At 33.8% G+C, this 17,148-nt stretch overlaps 1 protein-coding gene across 2 annotated transcripts in view; it reads right to left on the reverse strand.

The window, feature by feature from the left end:
• Positions 1-17,148, reverse strand: part of Fer (FER tyrosine kinase) — a 360,047-nt gene that overhangs the window by 217,264 nt on the left and 125,635 nt on the right. For both annotated transcript variants that reach the window (XM_033767413.1, XM_033767416.1), the window contains one exon: positions 9,032-9,124. In XM_033767413.1, the coding sequence (XP_033623304.1) occupies positions 9,032-9,124 (93 nt within the window). The remainder of the gene's footprint in view (positions 1-9,031; positions 9,125-17,148) is intronic.

The raw sequence follows: 17,148 nt of genomic DNA on the forward strand, positions 1-17,148 counted from the left end.
CACACCAAATGGCAGAGATAATTAAGAGCTAACTATATTTCCTAAAAAAATTTTCTGACAGTAGATGTAATCATATATTTTCTGATCACAAATGAAACGTTTTATTGTTGTATTTTATTTGTCCACAGAAGTAAACTAATACAGATGGTAAGAGTACTTAAAAATTAAGTTATAATAATGTGCACTGCCTCTGAAGGTTCTGAAGATACAATATGCATAATAAATACCTCACAAGAAAGTAATTTATAAATTAAAAAGTCAGGATTACTAACAAATACCATAGTTTAATCTGAAATGTCCCCCAGTGCCTAATGTGTTAGGTCTTAAGTGTGTGGCACTATTGGGAAGAGGTAAAACGTTACTAGGTGGGACATGGTAGAAAGAAGTTAGTTCATGGGGGTGTGTCCTTGGAGGGGTTACCAGGATCTGGGGCTCCTACAGGCCCTGTCTTTTTGCCTCTGGCTTAGACAAGGTGAGGTTTTGCTCTACCATGTACTTCCAACATGATGTACTATGCTACCCCAGGTCCAAAAGCAATGGAGCCAATGGACCATGGGCTGAAGTCTCTGAAACAATGAGATGAAACAAACTTCTTATAAGTTGTTCATCTCAGTTATTCTGTACAGTGACAGAAAGCTTACCAATACAATAAATAAAAAGTATTCAGATATGAGATGTTGTAGGCTGACAGTATGAATTCTACAGGACAAAAGTACAACTTTATATAGAACTCTATGTAAGACAAAATACATACTTATTTGGAGTAAATACAAATTAATTTTGAACATGGCCTTCATTGTGTTTGTGCCACTGAAGAGACCCAAATCTTATAGTTCCTTTGGTTGGTTAAAAAAAATGTGAAGTCCCACACAAACCTTAAGAAGAGTTTATGTACACTTTCATTTTTACTTCTTCCAGTTATGACATTTCCTCACTTTTAAAAATATATACATCAAAATGAGAATCAAGACCTGTCATGTAAAGATACAAGATCCCAATAATGAGTGTAACTGTACTGTATACCTAAAATGTACCAATAAACTCGATGAGGAAAAATAAATAAATAAAAATTAAAAAAAAATATATATATACATCACATAACTATACATGGAATATTTTATAAATTAGATAAGTCTTTTTCTTTTAGTACCAATTATGATGAAAAGAATAATTCAAATAAATTTGAGCAGATTTCCAAAATGGCCCTAAAGAACAAATTATATAGTGAAGCAGTCACAACTAAGATAAAATACTGCTTTTAAAAATAAATGCACAATCTTTTCAAAATTAACTCTTGTATACAAAAACTAATTGTTTACCCTTCTTAGTCAAAATAATCAAATATTTTTTAAAAATCTTTACTATAATAGAAATATTTTCAAGTCTTCCAGGGCAGGGATTTAGCTCAGTGGCACTGTGCCAGCCTTTCAAGTCTTCCAATAGCAAAGGTGCTTGAATATAAAAATTCATGGTAATATCTTTTGCAAAGATATTTTTATCACTGTGTCAAAAAGAACTATATAACAAGACAGCGTCATGAACAAAGATGTCATGTGCTTGATTTCTTATGAAAGCAACCCATCCTTCCAAATCTGCATTTATTTAGAACTGAAAGAATATAGAACCTAGAGAATTCACTAAGACTAAAAGATGTTTGAAAGTTAAAAAAAAAACTTCAAGAGGCTGGGAATGTAGCTCAGCTCAGTGTCACTGTGCCTGCCTGACAAGCTCAAGGTCCTGGGTTCAATTCCTCATACCAGAAAAAAAAAAAAAAAAAAAAAAAAAAAAAAAAAAAAAAAAACAAAAAAAAAAAAAAAAAAAAAAAAAAACAACAAAAAAAACTTCAGCAAGCACTCAAGAAATGTATTTAAATATTTTAAGATAATAAATGCATTTAGGGAAATAAAATCCAGGTTTTGTGTTTTTTTTTTTAATTTTTGCTTTTAAAAAAGCAAGTAGGAAGGAACCTATATTGCTATGTCACTGAGATTAACTCCAGGTCTATAGGTTTATTACATTTTGTAGGGGAAGGGCTAACGATAGGATGCTCAGATACTTGTTTTTCCCTATCCCCTTAGATAATACTATTATAAAATTTAGTTTGAACATGTTGTGAATAATGTCTGTACACATCTTTTGTAACACACATATATGTGGAACAGTAACACATATCTCCAAACTGGGTCTCCTGCATCTTTGAAAGTCTTCTTTGGAAGCACTGGAAGGAATATTTTTAATATGATTTAATTTAAATTCTAATAAAAATTTTCATGATTAATAGCAAAAGAATGTAGAATGTATCGACAACAAAATCCAATATTAAAAGCTTATAATATTATCAAAAATAAAAATATTTTTACCTAAAAAATTCCATTTTTCTGAGCCTCCCTGAGGAAAGATAATTAGAGTAAGTTTGCAAAATATGATTAAAAACTACAATCACCTCGGGGACTTGGTACATATACAACTTCATATCTTGATCATCTTTACTCCCCTGCCCCACTGCTCCTTCTTCCTCCTTTCTCCCCTTCCCATCTCCAGTTTACCAGTTTTCTACTATCTCCCTTTTAATTTTCTCTTGAAGTTATTTATATTTTGAATTTTACATACTAAAGAAAGTATGTGATATTTAGCCTTCTGTGTCTGTTTTATTTCACTTAGTATTATGGTCTCAAGATTCATTATTTTCCGACAAATGACTCAAATTAACTTTATTTATGGCTGAGTATTAGTCCCTTGTGTATGTACACCACACTTTCTTTATTCATCTGTCGACAGGCGTATCTGCTGCTTCCGTAATTTAGTTGTTGTGAAGTGCGATGCTATGAACGTGAGTATGGATGTATCACTATAATGTGATGACGTTCCTCTCTGGGGAAGATACCTAGAAGGGATAGAGCTCAGTCAAATGGAATGTCTATTTTTTTTTAAAGGAATTGCCACACTAATTTACATTCTAGTTGTATTATTATACATTTCCACCAACAATGTAGAAAGGTTCATTTTTCCAATGGGTTTTTCCCGGGAGGTAAGTTATTTAAGATTTTTGCCAGCCATATAGGGGACTGGGAAGTCTTCATTTTTAAAGCTACAGTTAATCTAAAATAGTTAATAAAATAAATGTCCCTAATTGATTGGGCTAATAATTTCTTTGACCGGGTCTTACTCCTAAAAAGTATTCTATTAAAAACATACAGGGTTTAATGAAGTAAAGAAACTGATTTACATGAAGAGGCAAGAAGGAAGTACTAAAAAATGAAAATATTTTTTCCATAGGAAAAAAGGTCATTTTCTTTCCTTATAATTTTGAAATATGTGAATGAAGATTTATATGCCTTTATCAAAAACACATGAGTAGCAAGATGAATTTCTTTTGGAGAGGTAAAAACAAAAGTTTTAGGGGAAAAAAAAAACCCAAGGTCTATACACTATTAAAATTTAATGCATCCAAATGACAATATAATAACACAAAAAATTAGAATAAAAAAAGCAGGGCAAGTATGTAGGTAAATCCCTTACTGAGATTGAGCAACCAAACAAAATTTAAACACATTTTTAAATTTTTATTAATTTTAGTAACTATACAAGTGGCATTTGTCTTTTCTTGCATCAATTTCATTATTAATAATAAAAGTAATATACTATTCCAAGTCTAGTTCGATAAACATGAGGTTAACTACAATTCATAGGATTCTAAGTACTTCTAAAAAGATTTCATAAGAGCTATTTTAATTTTAAAGCTATATATCAATTGGGAATTTTAGGAGAAAATGAGTCTGCATGTCACACAAAAAGTAAGAGTCAGCAAATGTTCACAAAAAGTGGAAAATACCTGGTCAACTGAATAGCAATGTGCTTGATGGTAGTAAAAACTATTTTTAGTGAAAGGAAGATGTAATGCCAGGTATAAAAGTGTATTATATATCATTTAGAGTTTCATACTTGAACACAAAATAATTCATATATAAAATGAAAACATAAAAATAGTTTTTCTTGCCAGTTTTTTCCAAATCTCTAAATTTAAGTTTAAATTTATTGAATGAGTTAACTGTTAAAAAATAAAAAATTATTTTGGATATTTGGTCTCCAGGATCATTTGCATCCAGGCTAGACAAAGAGGATGTAAATTAATTAGGACAGTGTTTCTATTTTGATTAGCAAAGGATTATCTGTAGTTCTGTATTTTTTGAAATAAAGTAGAATTAGTAATTTCTTAATGTGCTGATATCATTAACCAAAACAAAGACACTGTATCTAATGTCAACTTTCTACAATAAAACTAGCAACAAAGTTCTTACTCATAAATTTAACCATTTTTTGTACTACTTAAGAAGTTGATCGAGAGATGCAGATGAAAACAATACAGAGATTCCACCTTACCCCAGAAAAAACAGCCGCTATCAAGAAATCAACCAATAACAAATGGTGGTGGAGTTGTGGGGAGAAAGGAACCCTTCTCCATTGTTGGTGGGAGTGCAGACTGGTGCAACCACTGTGGAAATCAATGTGGAGAACTAGGATTAGAAGTCCTATTTGACCCAGCTATTCCTCTGCTGGGTGTCTTTCCGAAAGAATTAAAAGAATCGTATCACAGTGATATATGTGCACCCATGTTTATAGCAGCACAGTTTGTAATAGCTAAAACTTGAAAACAGACCAGTTGGTCATCAGTTGGAGACTGGATAAAGAAGATGTGTTTTTCTTCTATAAAATGGAATACCACTCAGCCATAAAGAATGAGAAACTAGAGACGTTTATAAGCTAAATGGATGGACATTGAGGTGATACTCTTAAGTGAAATAAATAGGACACATTTGAGCAAATATCGAATAGTTTCTTTGGTACGAAAAACAAAGTGTAAATAATATTTAAATGGTATAACTGAGAGTGTGAAACAGGAAGAAAATGGCTAAAGGGTAAGTGGGAAGGGGAGGGGAAAGGAAAGGGAAAAGAAAAAATGTGAAAAAAGGAAAAAATGGAAACAAAGTCTTTATAAATAGGGAAATCTTAGAAGTCTTTTAATCATATTATATTGAATGAATTTCTAAATTCTACTATAATTCCAAAATTAATATGTCGATAGAAAAAAAAATAAATTTAAGGAGATAGTTCAGTAATAGGGTATTTGGAGAGATGCTGAAAGAACAAATAACAAATCATTTGGATACTCTTTTGGGTAATAAAGAGCATTTTTCAAAAAGTGCTTCTATTAGAAGAGTATTAGATATTCCATATTCTAGTGATACAACCAATATTCACAAGTAGCTATAAAATAGATATAGGGGCTTGCTCAGACACTCATGATATAAATTCTGCAGTACAGAGATTGCCCTGAAGAAAGAGCAGCATTCTTGAGATCACTAGAATAGATTTCATTAAATATAATATGATTCAAGGACTTCCAACTGAAAAGGCTCACCATAATTGTAGGCTTTCAAAGCATACAATTAATACTGTCCAACACCTCTAGCCTTGCCTACAAAAGCCATTTCTAACAAAGAGTTCTCATTGTAAAATTATAACCTTCTCAAGACGGGAAGATACTAGATGTGGAGTTTATCTCAGTGTTCAGAGATGCTAATGATAAGTTGTTTAGCTCTGTTAGTATGAATTTTTATAAAAAGAGGCACCTGCTTAAAACTGGTAAAAACCTAATAAATACTACCCTAATAATGAGTAAATATTAAACATCTGATATATCTAACACAATATACAGTTAAAGCCAGATTCATTTATCAGGATATTTTCCTATGTTCTTCTTTCTATCCACATTTAAGTGTCCCACCAGATACTCCACATTTTAAGCACACTGTTAAAAACAGATATAGCAAATAAGAATACATACTATTGTGATTAATTCTAATTTTATTTTGCTATTTATAATGTATTTTTATCTAAGATTGTTATAAATTTCCAATTTTTATATGTTCATTTGAATAAACAGTGGTTTATTGTTGCTTTTTAATATTTTAAGTAAATATTCTTCATATGCAAAAGAATGAATATGGACCTCTACCTCACTCCAAATACAAAAATAATTCATGTTGTTTCAAAAATGTAACTATAAGAACCAAAATTATGAAACTCTCAGGAGGGAAAAAGTGAACTGAATAACCTTGGATTGTACAACAGATTTTTCATATATGATGCCAAAAGCACACATAATCTAATTTTAAAAATTATTCTTCGTCAAAATTTAAAACTTTTGCTATGCCAAGGATACTATTAAAACAGTAAAAAGGACTATGTGTAGAATAATAACAGGCACTGGGAAGTTACATATAATAATGAGCTTATTTCTAGAATTCATTGAAAGAAAACTCCTTGGTTAATTCTGGATATACCCCTCCAAAGCTTCATGTACTCACAGGTTGGGGTTTAGGGAGGTTCATGAATCACTGGGGTGTGATACTTGCCAGTGGATTAGTCTACGGGGGTTTATAGCTAAATGTGATGTTGGGAGGGGATGAGGCACTGGGGGGATCACCTGGAAGGGTATTACCACCTACTCTCCTCCCTTGGTCCCACTCTGCTTCCTGCGGCCACAACATGAGTTCTTTCTCCTTTGCCGCATTCCTCTGTCATGCCTTGGAGCCAGCCAACTATGAACTGAAACCTCTACAAATTGTGAACCAAAATAAACCTTTCCTTTTTACAGCTGTGGGTACTGAATATTGTGTCTCAGCAAGGAGAAAGTAACTAAGACACTGCTATAACTTAACAATTGATAAAATAATTCAAGGCTGGACATACAGCTCAGTGGTACAGTACTTGCCAAGCATGTACAAGGCCCTGGGGTTTAATCTCAGCACAATAAAAAAAATACAAAAAATTTAAAACGTAAAGAATATGAACAGACAAATCCACAAAGAAAATATGTAAGTGGCTAATAAACGTGGAAAGTACACTCAACATCACTAATCATCAGAAACATTCAAATAAAACAATGCATCACTTCATATCCACTAGATTGTCCACAATTTTTTAAAAATTGAAAATAAAGCATTGGTTGTAGAGAAGTTGGGGTATTCACACATTGCTAGTGGGGATATAAAATGGCAGACACAGTAGGAAACAGTTTGACAGTTCCTCAAAAACTTAAATATAGTATTACAAATGACCCTGTAATTCCACTGCTAAGTATATTACCCAAAGAACTGGAAACATTTATTTAAATGTTCGTATATGAATGTTTATAGTAGCATTATTTGTAATAGCCAAAAACTGGAAATAAAACAAATTTCTATCAACTGATAAATGGATTTATGTGATAAATACGTATGACAAGAGTATTACTTAGTTATAAAAAGGAATAAAGCAATACTGTACAAAATGGATGAACCTAGAAAACAGGATGATAAATACAAGAAACTACACAGAAAGGCCACATGTTTTATGATTCTCTGAGTGAAATGTATAGAATATGTAAAGCCATAAGGAGTGAAAGTAGATAACCATTGTCAGAGATGGAATGAGGGGGTGTGGGGATTGAGATTAACTTGTTTTTTTGGTACCGGGAATCAAACTTGGTACTTTACGCTTGCAAGACAGGCAGCAGAACCACTGAGCTAAATCCTCAGCCCAAGGTGAACTTTTAATAGGTATGACATATCTTAATGAAAAGACTGAGACTTTTTGGCATTAGATAGTATTGATAGTATTCAGGGTCACAAAAGATATACAAAAAAACCACTAAATAAGGGCTGGGGATTTAGCTCAGTAGCTCCACGCCTGCCTTGCAAGCACAAGCCCCTGAGTTTGATCCCTGGTATCCAGAGGAAAATAAAAAAAAACAAAACACCACTAGGTATACATTTTAAAAGAGGAATTTTATGATATGTGAAGTATATTACAATAAAATAATTTTGGTGTTTTAGTATCAGGGATTGAACCCGGGACCTTGTGCTTGTGAAGCAGGCAGTGGAACCACTGAGCTAAATTCCCGGCCCCACAATAAAATAATTTTAAAATGTGAATTTTATGTTATATAAAGTATATCACAATAAAATAACTTAATTATGCTAATTTGGCAAGTTTTAAAGGATTTTTTAGTAAGAAAAAAGGATTTAAGATATTAAAATTTTTTATTTTACCTTTACCAAATTAGCCACCCTGAAAATATTAAATCAGAAAAGCAGTCTTTAAATTATTATGCAATATGGATTATCATGCTTGAATGCTCACACCCAAATTAAACTCAAGAACTCAAGTGCCCATGTATTTAAGAGAAAAACCTCCTTTTCCAAAAACACAGGATATCCAATGCCTTAAAGAATTACCCCATGCTCTTATTCATAGCACATTCTCTTTGGCCAAATTTCAATGATTAAGCTATGAAACAAACTTTAATTTTATAATCAAAATGTTCTTTAAAATATAAACACATAAAATACTGACATACTTTAAAACATATATGCAGAAATGTCTGTTACAAAAATGTTACATTTCACTGGAAAAGAAACTTGTTTATACTATTCTTCTAATAAGGCTCCACAGTTCCAATAAGTACTCATGTATAAGAGGTCTATAACACAGTAGTTACCCTTATCCACGGTTTCATTTTCTGCAGTTTCATTATATTATCTCACATCATCATAAGAAAGTTAGTATAGTATCTGAGAAACAGACCATCATTCACAGCATTTAATACAATATGTTATTATAATCACTTTATTTTATTATAGTTTCTTACCGTGATTAATTTATACATTAATTTCATGACAGTCAAGTATGTACAATAATGAATATAGTATATATAGAGTTTGATACTACCCACAAAATCAGGTAAGGATCTAAAATTCATGCCTTGACGATAAGAAGGACCTATAGCACTACATTATTTCTGTCCTCTTTACATCACTGTTACATACAGTTTTACTATATACATGTATGAACAGATGCATATACATACCAAAAGTTAAACAATTTTTCTATTTGTTGAACTATATATTTATATTTCAGACAGATATCTATCTCAGACAGAAATTAGACAATGACCATTTCAGCAGCACACAGAATTAATCCTACTTACTGATGGAGAGCCCAGTGCAGATTTTGGAGACCTAATTATTCCAGCAATTGAATGACGAATAGACTCAAATTTGGATAGTCTCTCCTTTCTTTCCTGCAGGAATTAAGAAACAAGCCTTCAGTAATGGTATTTAGATATTTATTCCATCATGTTTTCTTTTTTGGTTTTTTTGAGACAGGGTCTCACTATGTGGTTGAGACTGACCTGGAGCTCACTATGTAGCCCAGGCTGGTCTCGAACTCATAGCGATCCTCCTGCCTCAGCCTCCCAAGTGCTGGGATTACAGGCATGCGCCACCACACCCGGCAATCCCATCATGTTTTCAACCGAGTCAAATATAAACTTCCTGACTTCAAGGACAACATATAACCAAATATATATTAACTGTAGCATTTTACTTTCCTGAGACCTGAGAAAATGTCTGAAATTTGGGAAAAATAAGAAAAAAATACATAAAGGCAGGGGTATGGGGAAAAAATGAGAACCGAGATCTGTCATGTAAAGGTACAAGATCCCAATGATGAATGTAACTGCACTGTATACCTAAAAAGTCCCAATAAACTCAGTGAGAAAATAAAATAAAAGACTCACATAAAGTAGTAAATATGAAAATACTTTGTTCCTTGAGGCCAAGACTGATATCACCAGAGATGGATGATACTGGAGGTATGTACCTGTGCTGTGACATTTAGAGAATGGCACTCTACCTCCGTGGGCTTCCTCTCAAAATCAACAACCTCAGTCAAATCACAAGGAAAGCAGCTGGAATTGAAGGACTTTTCAGATGATAAAGTACTCCTCAAAACTGTCAAGGTCATAAAAAACAAGCAAGGACTGAGAAAATCTTTGGGACCACAAGAATCCGAGGAGACATGATGAGTTGATGTACTATGCTGTCTTGATGGCCACCAAGAGGATGTCAGTGTAAAAATGTGGAAAATTCAAATAAAGCCCACAATGTGGTTTGTATAATAAAAAAAAAAACTACATAAAGATGAGAGAAAACAATGAATTCAAGGGAAATTACAGAAAAACCAACTATTTAAACAACATACAAAAAAAAAGAGGCATAGCTATAAAGAACTAGCACATTTCAGATAATACATAGTTATTAGAAATTTTCAAATAAGAAAAATAGAAGGCCAGGGATTTAGCTCAGTGGTTCCACTGCCTGCTTCCCAAGCACAAGGTCCTAATTTTGACCCTCAGAACCAAAGAAGAGAATATTTATGTAGGATGCACCTTTTACAAGTGAACTGCACTTAGGTACCTAATAAGTTTCCCAAAGATTCACATGATGATGATGATGATGATGACAATATAATTATCATGATGATATTAATGGGGGAGAAGGGACAATAAGAAGGAAATAATGGCAGCTGCCACTAAGAAAAGTCAATCCATAAACCAGGCCTGGTGGCACATGCCTGTAATCCCAGCACTCAGGAGGCTGAGGCAGGAGGATCGCTGTGAGTTCGAGACCAGCCTGGGCTACTAATGATTTCCAGGTTAGTCTCAACTACATAGTCAGACCCTGTATCAAAAAAAAAAAAAAAGAAAAAAGAAAAAAAGAAAAGAAAAGTCAATCCAGATTGCTATTTACTTTAGAACATGTATTTCTGAAAATCATATATCACAGCTGAAAAAATAAAAGCTTTTCCTTAAAATTTCAAATCTTCAGATCATTTCAAAATCCTAACTGAATGGAGTATGTTAGAGGGCAGAAAATAAAAGAAGAACAAAAATGAGAAATAGGTTGTGAGAAGAACAATGGGAAACTATGTGTGAGAGTTTCTAATAGAAGCACTGGTCAACATTTTCAAATAATGACTACACTTCAGCTGTAAATCAGTAGCTGACAGAACAAGAGATTCTACTGTCAAGTGCAATATTTCCATACTTCCTCCACCGGTAGTGATGCTGAATTTTACTTATAAGAAAAAAGCAGACCACAAATAACATCTTTCATTTCCTTTGTCACCAATTTTTAGGGTATGTCTCATACAACCTTGATTACATGATACAGTACCTTCTAAACACCACAGTTTCTGAAATTCAACTTTTTCCTCTTACTTGCCTATTCCTACTTTATTAGTTTTCCCTCTAACATTTGCAATACTAATAGTTTTGATTATTCTATGAATATAGGCGTATTAGTCATTTAAAACAATCTTAGGACAATCTTCTAAGAGAACAGATGATTCCAATTTCTTTGTCATCATCACATTACTAACTTGCTCATAAAGCTGAGTAAATCACTATATATACATCAATTTTATCATGTAAAAATGAAAAAAATATGAACCTTCCTCAATAGAGCGCTACAAAAATTACTACAAATGATTAAAAATTAACACTTTAAAAGCAGGTACATATTTAACAACTGGATTAAGAAAATAAACCTTCACTGTAGTATAAATAATCACCCCATCAGGAATGTGAGCCTGACATTCCTTAGTCCAATTTGTAACCTCCTAACATTTGCAACCATAAATGAGCCAGAAGGGGAGACAACCTTGTAGTACATATGGAACACACAGGGACCATTTTCAGAGACCATCTTCCTCAGTGTGGGCTTTTATTTGTTTTGTATGTTTGTTTTTGTTTGCTTTTTAAAAAAATCTATTTTTGGTGCTTCAGAAGTCTTTTGAAATAAAACAAAACAAAAAAAACCTGATAAAAAATAAAAAATAAAGCCAAGTTGTAAAAAAATAAACAGTGAGCAGTATGGCACATTAATTTCTGTAATTAATTTCTAAAAAATGTATTACACATATTGAAAAGCATATGTGCCTTTTTTCTTAAAGAAAAAATTTCTTCCCCTACAGTGTGTGGTTGCAGAAATAGCCTCTTACTCTCTGTGACAAGGGCTCACAGAAAGATGACGTGAGTGCTAATCTTACCCATCTGGCAATGAAAGCTTCACAAGGCACGGGCACCTCTTCTGTGAATTTAGGCTCTTTCTCTGAGTCAATACTCTCGAAAGACTAGTGGGAATATGGTGCCAGTATGAGAGTACTTGAAAAACAGAACTCAAAAAACTACCTGAGAGGCTATATAAAAAAATAGAAAATTAAAGCAACAGTTTTAAGTATTAAAAAATATTTTATTTGAATATAAGAACTGGGGATGTAGCTCAGTGGTAAAGCACTTTGCCCAGAATGCCATGAGGGTCTGGGTTAATGCACACGCGCGCGCAAACACACACATGCGCGCACACACACACCCTTTATTTGTATGTGAAATAATTATACATGGTGAGATGATAAAAAGAACTCTCTTCAAATTTTACCTGGGATCAAATTCTAGAAATAGAAAGAGAATTCTTTTCTCCCAAATGTTTTATCATTTCCTTAAGGGAGTAATGCTAGAATAACCTAAAGGATTAGAAAAATTTAATGGGTAAACCCATGTATGGGATAAAAAATATTTCAAAAAAATTTCTCCCCTGATATTATCTTCATAATATGTTGTGTTTAAAAGAGCATAGATAGAGAAAATACCCTTTCTTTTAAAGGTACTTTTAAATGAGACAGACTGATCTTTAAAATATTATCCAAAATAATCATAAGTTTTGAGTATCACACAGGGATAATCAAAATTCAAATATAGTTTATAAAACTTTGTAATCAACGTCAGCTCACTTAAGGCCTAGATTTCTGCAAATAAAACATGAAAGTATTTGCCAAAGCTCCTGTCCATAAAATACTGAATATCAAATTTAGATTCCAGTCTACCTATTAACATATCAGACTATGCTGAATGCACTGACAGGTTGATTTTTACATGGAAGAATTACAGATGGATACTTTAAAAATGAAAATTAAATGCTTCCCTTTATTTATGATGGTTCAGTGCTTTATTGTGCCTGTTGGTCCACAAGTGATGATACACTCATTTTTACCCACCTCCAATAAAGACGAAATAAGAGGTTTCTCTAGCTAAAGGGAGAAACACCCAGACCAGCTCTGGCAAAAAGACGGCTCCTCACAGTGCACACAGTTGGCACCAGTGAAGGAAGGCAGGGAGAAAGAGTCACAGAGAAATACCTGATGTTATTACATAACAGTCTCATGCCAAAAAATGTCATAATAACAGCTAAGAACCTCTCTCTCATTTAAGAATAGGATTTCATTTTTTAAATTAAATAAGCAAATGAAATATAATTTCTCTCTGATATTACATATATAATATCAGTCTCTCTGATATTATGGTACTGATATATAACACAATATCAGAGTCATACTGTTTCATAATAACTACATATTTACATATTATCAATTTTTTAATTATAAAAATAATATTAAATTACTTAAAGCAAAATCATATCTATCAGGTTTTTGAAAATAACTTTTCACTAGAACTTACAAATGACAATATACTAGGTTACCTCCACCCCAGCCCACTAAAGCACAGGCAAAGAAATAAAAGGAAAAAAAAAGATTTTGCTGATTGAAGGGTCTTTAACAAAGAGCTCTAACCATATAACTAGCTATACTAATAGGTGAAAGCAAGTTTAATCAAAAAAACAATTCTCAAAGCAAGGCTCTTAAAGGAAGCCCTAAGGTAGAAACTGTGATAGCCAACCCAATTCCACTTTGAGACTCAACTCCCATTTGTACCTGTGCATGGACAAAGCACCCAAGCAGTTGCAGGATGTTTTGTAGCTCACTTAGTGTGTGAAACTTCTTTGTGCTCCCCACCACACTAACCCGGCATGGCTCTGCCTCTTTAAGATTCCACTTGCTCTCTCAAGCACCCTGCCCATTTGAAAGTATGATTTAAAAGGAGAAATCAAACCGCTTCCCATTGCCCAGAGAACTTTCTGGGCAGGAGCCCCCCTTGGCCGTCAGCTCTAATAATCAGGCTCAAATCTGGCACAGAATGTGGCGCATCTCCATTGTTCTAACTCACTTGTCAATAATAAGATAACGTTCTTTATATCAGAAGGAACAGAGTTTTAATCCGAGCAGATTACCTAACTCAATTTCCACATCAGTAAACAGAAAGGATGGTTTCATTTCAATTCTTCATTTCAAAAATTCTATGACTATTATCCAATTCTCATAAATTACATGGCACCAATTATCGATGAAAGCCCCACAGAATTTCTACTAGGCGGGCAACCACAATTGCCTCCCTTACAGCACTAGGTCCTTTCCACCTGAGGTGTCCACATAGCATGGAGAAGCAAGGAGAAGAGCAAATTATCACAAATGGTGCTACTGGGACAGTGGCATTTTTTGTTAATCATGGGTCTCTAAAAATAACCAAATATTTTCCACAGACTTTTGTAAATTAATCCAATCTAGTAACATTCTTTGAACAATGAAAGTGATTATTTGGTCCTTTAGGAACAGTCAGATACTCAAATCTGAGGGCAATAAGAATCAAGCAGAAAGGGTTGGGTGTGGTGGCGCAGGCCTATAATCTTAGCACTCAGGAGGTTGAGACAGGAGGATTACTGTTAGTTGGAGGCCAGCCTGAACTGCATCTTGAGACCTATCTCAAAAAAAAAAAGCAGAAGCATATTCATGCTTAAGATCTCCCAGGCTGAGTGCCAAATATCTTAGGGACTTTTGCAAAGCAGTCCAAATTAAGAGGGAAATTACAACCCCAGAGAAAATCATCTCCTGTGACAAATTCTACACTGTTGATGATTCTGTAATGTGAATGAAATATTGTAAATATCCGTATGTCCTTCATAAAAGGAATGCATTTATAAATAAACAAGTAAGACATTCTTTTGCAGATGTTGATTTTTTGGGGAGAATGAAAAATACATGGTTTCTATCTGCATCAGGAAATAGAACTTAAGTATTAAAACAGTTTGTAGATGATTTATTGTTGCAATTCGGTTTCAACTGCAGGCAAATCATTTTAGATGTATTCACTGCCTAGCAATCTAGTTTGTCATGCTGTCTTTCTTCTTTGATGCTTGCATATTGTGAATATTTATTAAAAGAAAGACGGTCCTCTTGGTGTCTTCATACACTAAAAAATAAAACTGAAAATCAAATATATAAAAGGGAATTTGAATGATTAAAAGATACTGTTTTAAAATAACCATGCTGGGGGCCAGGGATTTAGCTCAATAGTTCTGCCATCTGCCTTGCAAGTGCAAGGACCTGAGTTCAATCCCCGGTACCAAAAACAAACAAACAAACAAACAAAAAAACATGCTGAGGAATCTATAGTCAGAACAGGGTTCAGTGAGGTCTAGGTGGTAAAATGTCAACGATTCTTCTCCCCATTTTCTTCAGTCTCTGTTTCTTTTCTAGGTTTGTCTGTAGGGAAGTACATCCCATACAGGAGGCTATAATTTGTTCTCTTCCTCATCAACTTCCAAATACTACTCATGTTCCATAGTGTTTTTCCAAAATGAATAACCAAAAGGTTAAAGATAATTATTTTTAGAGCAGTTTTAAGTTGACAGCAAAATTGAAAGAAAAAAAGATTCCCCTATGTTCTTTGCCTCTCATATTATGAACAGTCCCCCTCCGAAAAAAAAACAACTCCCACCAGAGTGGTGTGTTTGTTATAATAACCGATGAACCTGCATTCACACATTCTCACTTAGAGAATACAGTTTACAACGGGTTTACTCTTGGTGTTGCACATTCTGTGATTTGCACAAATGTATAATGGCGAATAGCTACCACTACTCTATCACAGAGGAGTTTCACTACTCTAAAAATCTTCTGCACTCTTCCTGTTCACCCCTCCTTCCTGCAAAGTATTCTTTCTATAAATCCAGAAATGCAAAATGCATATCAACAACTTCATCAATGAGCAACTCACTAACTCAAGAATTCAAATATTGCTGGGTGTAGTGGTGCACACCTGTAATCCCAACACTCGGGAGGCTGAGGCAGGAGGATCACTGTGAGTTCGAGACCGGCCTGGCTACACAGTGAGTTCCAGGTCAGTCTCAACTACATTGTGAGACCCTGTCTCAAAAAACCAAAAAAATAAAAAAGAATTCAAATAAAGATATTTTTAAAATTTTATTACTATTATAACTTAACAAGTTTCTGCTTTAAAACAGAATACAATAATAAACAGTACATTTATTTGTTTTAAATAAATAACGAAACAAGAGACACATTATATTGTTCCTAGATCGCATACTTAAGAATACAACTTTTAGCACTGATACCTACTCCAGCCTTTGGAGGGTCGCTATTCCCCCTGCTCTGTAAAGATTCAGAATTCCTCACAGAGAACCAGACTGGGAGGAGTTCTTATATTCTTTTGTAGGTGAAAGCTGAGTCTTCAGTTCTAAAATCACTTCAACTGGAGAGGAGGGGCACCCACACATGTATACACTACACCCTTTTGGTGTGAGGAGAATTTCATTTGGAATATGTCTCTCAACCATCCTCCTCTGAACTGCCTCACTCCAGGAAAACATTGAATAAGAGCTGGTGAGTAGATGCCGCCTTACTCGGCTGGGTTCCTTGGGATACTAATTTGTCACAACAGCCTACACATTACCATTACAAGTTTGTTAAGGATTTGTTGGAATTCATCTGCTTGTATAACTACAGCAAGAATGAGGTCTGTTTATGCCTATGAAATGCTTGTCAATTTCTGGACTTCAATACCCATGGATTTCTTTTTTCACTCTTGTGAGCTTGTTAAAAACCTTTGCTTTGCCAGTACCATGCTGTTTTTATCACAGTGGCTTTGTAGTATAGTTTCAAATTGGGAATTGTTACATCTGGTGCCATGTGACTGTTGCCTATAATGGCTTTTGCTATTCTAGGTCTCTTGTGGTTCCAAATGAATTTTTGGATTCTTTTTTCTAGTTCTGTGAAATATAGTGTTGGAATTTCAATTGGCATTGCATTGAATGTATATAGCAGTTTCGGTAGTATGGCCATTTACAGTATGTTGATTCTTCCTACCCAGGAGCAGGGGATATCTTTCCATTTTTTTATATCCTCTTCGATTTCTTTTTTCAGAGTGCTGTAGTTTTCAGTGTAGAGATCTTTTGTTTCTTTTGTTAGATTGATTCCTAGATACTTCATTTTTTTGGATGCTATTGTAAAAGGAATTTTTTCCCTTATTTCTCTTTCTGTCTGTCTGTTATTTGTGTATAGAAAGGCTATTGA

The sequence above is a fragment of the Fukomys damarensis genome, unplaced genomic scaffold (genome assembly GCF_012274545.1).
Source record: "Fukomys damarensis isolate Sample0158 unplaced genomic scaffold, DMR_v1.0_HiC HiC_scaffold_3, whole genome shotgun sequence".
In the NCBI taxonomy this organism is placed as follows: Eukaryota; Metazoa; Chordata; class Mammalia; order Rodentia; family Bathyergidae; genus Fukomys; species Fukomys damarensis.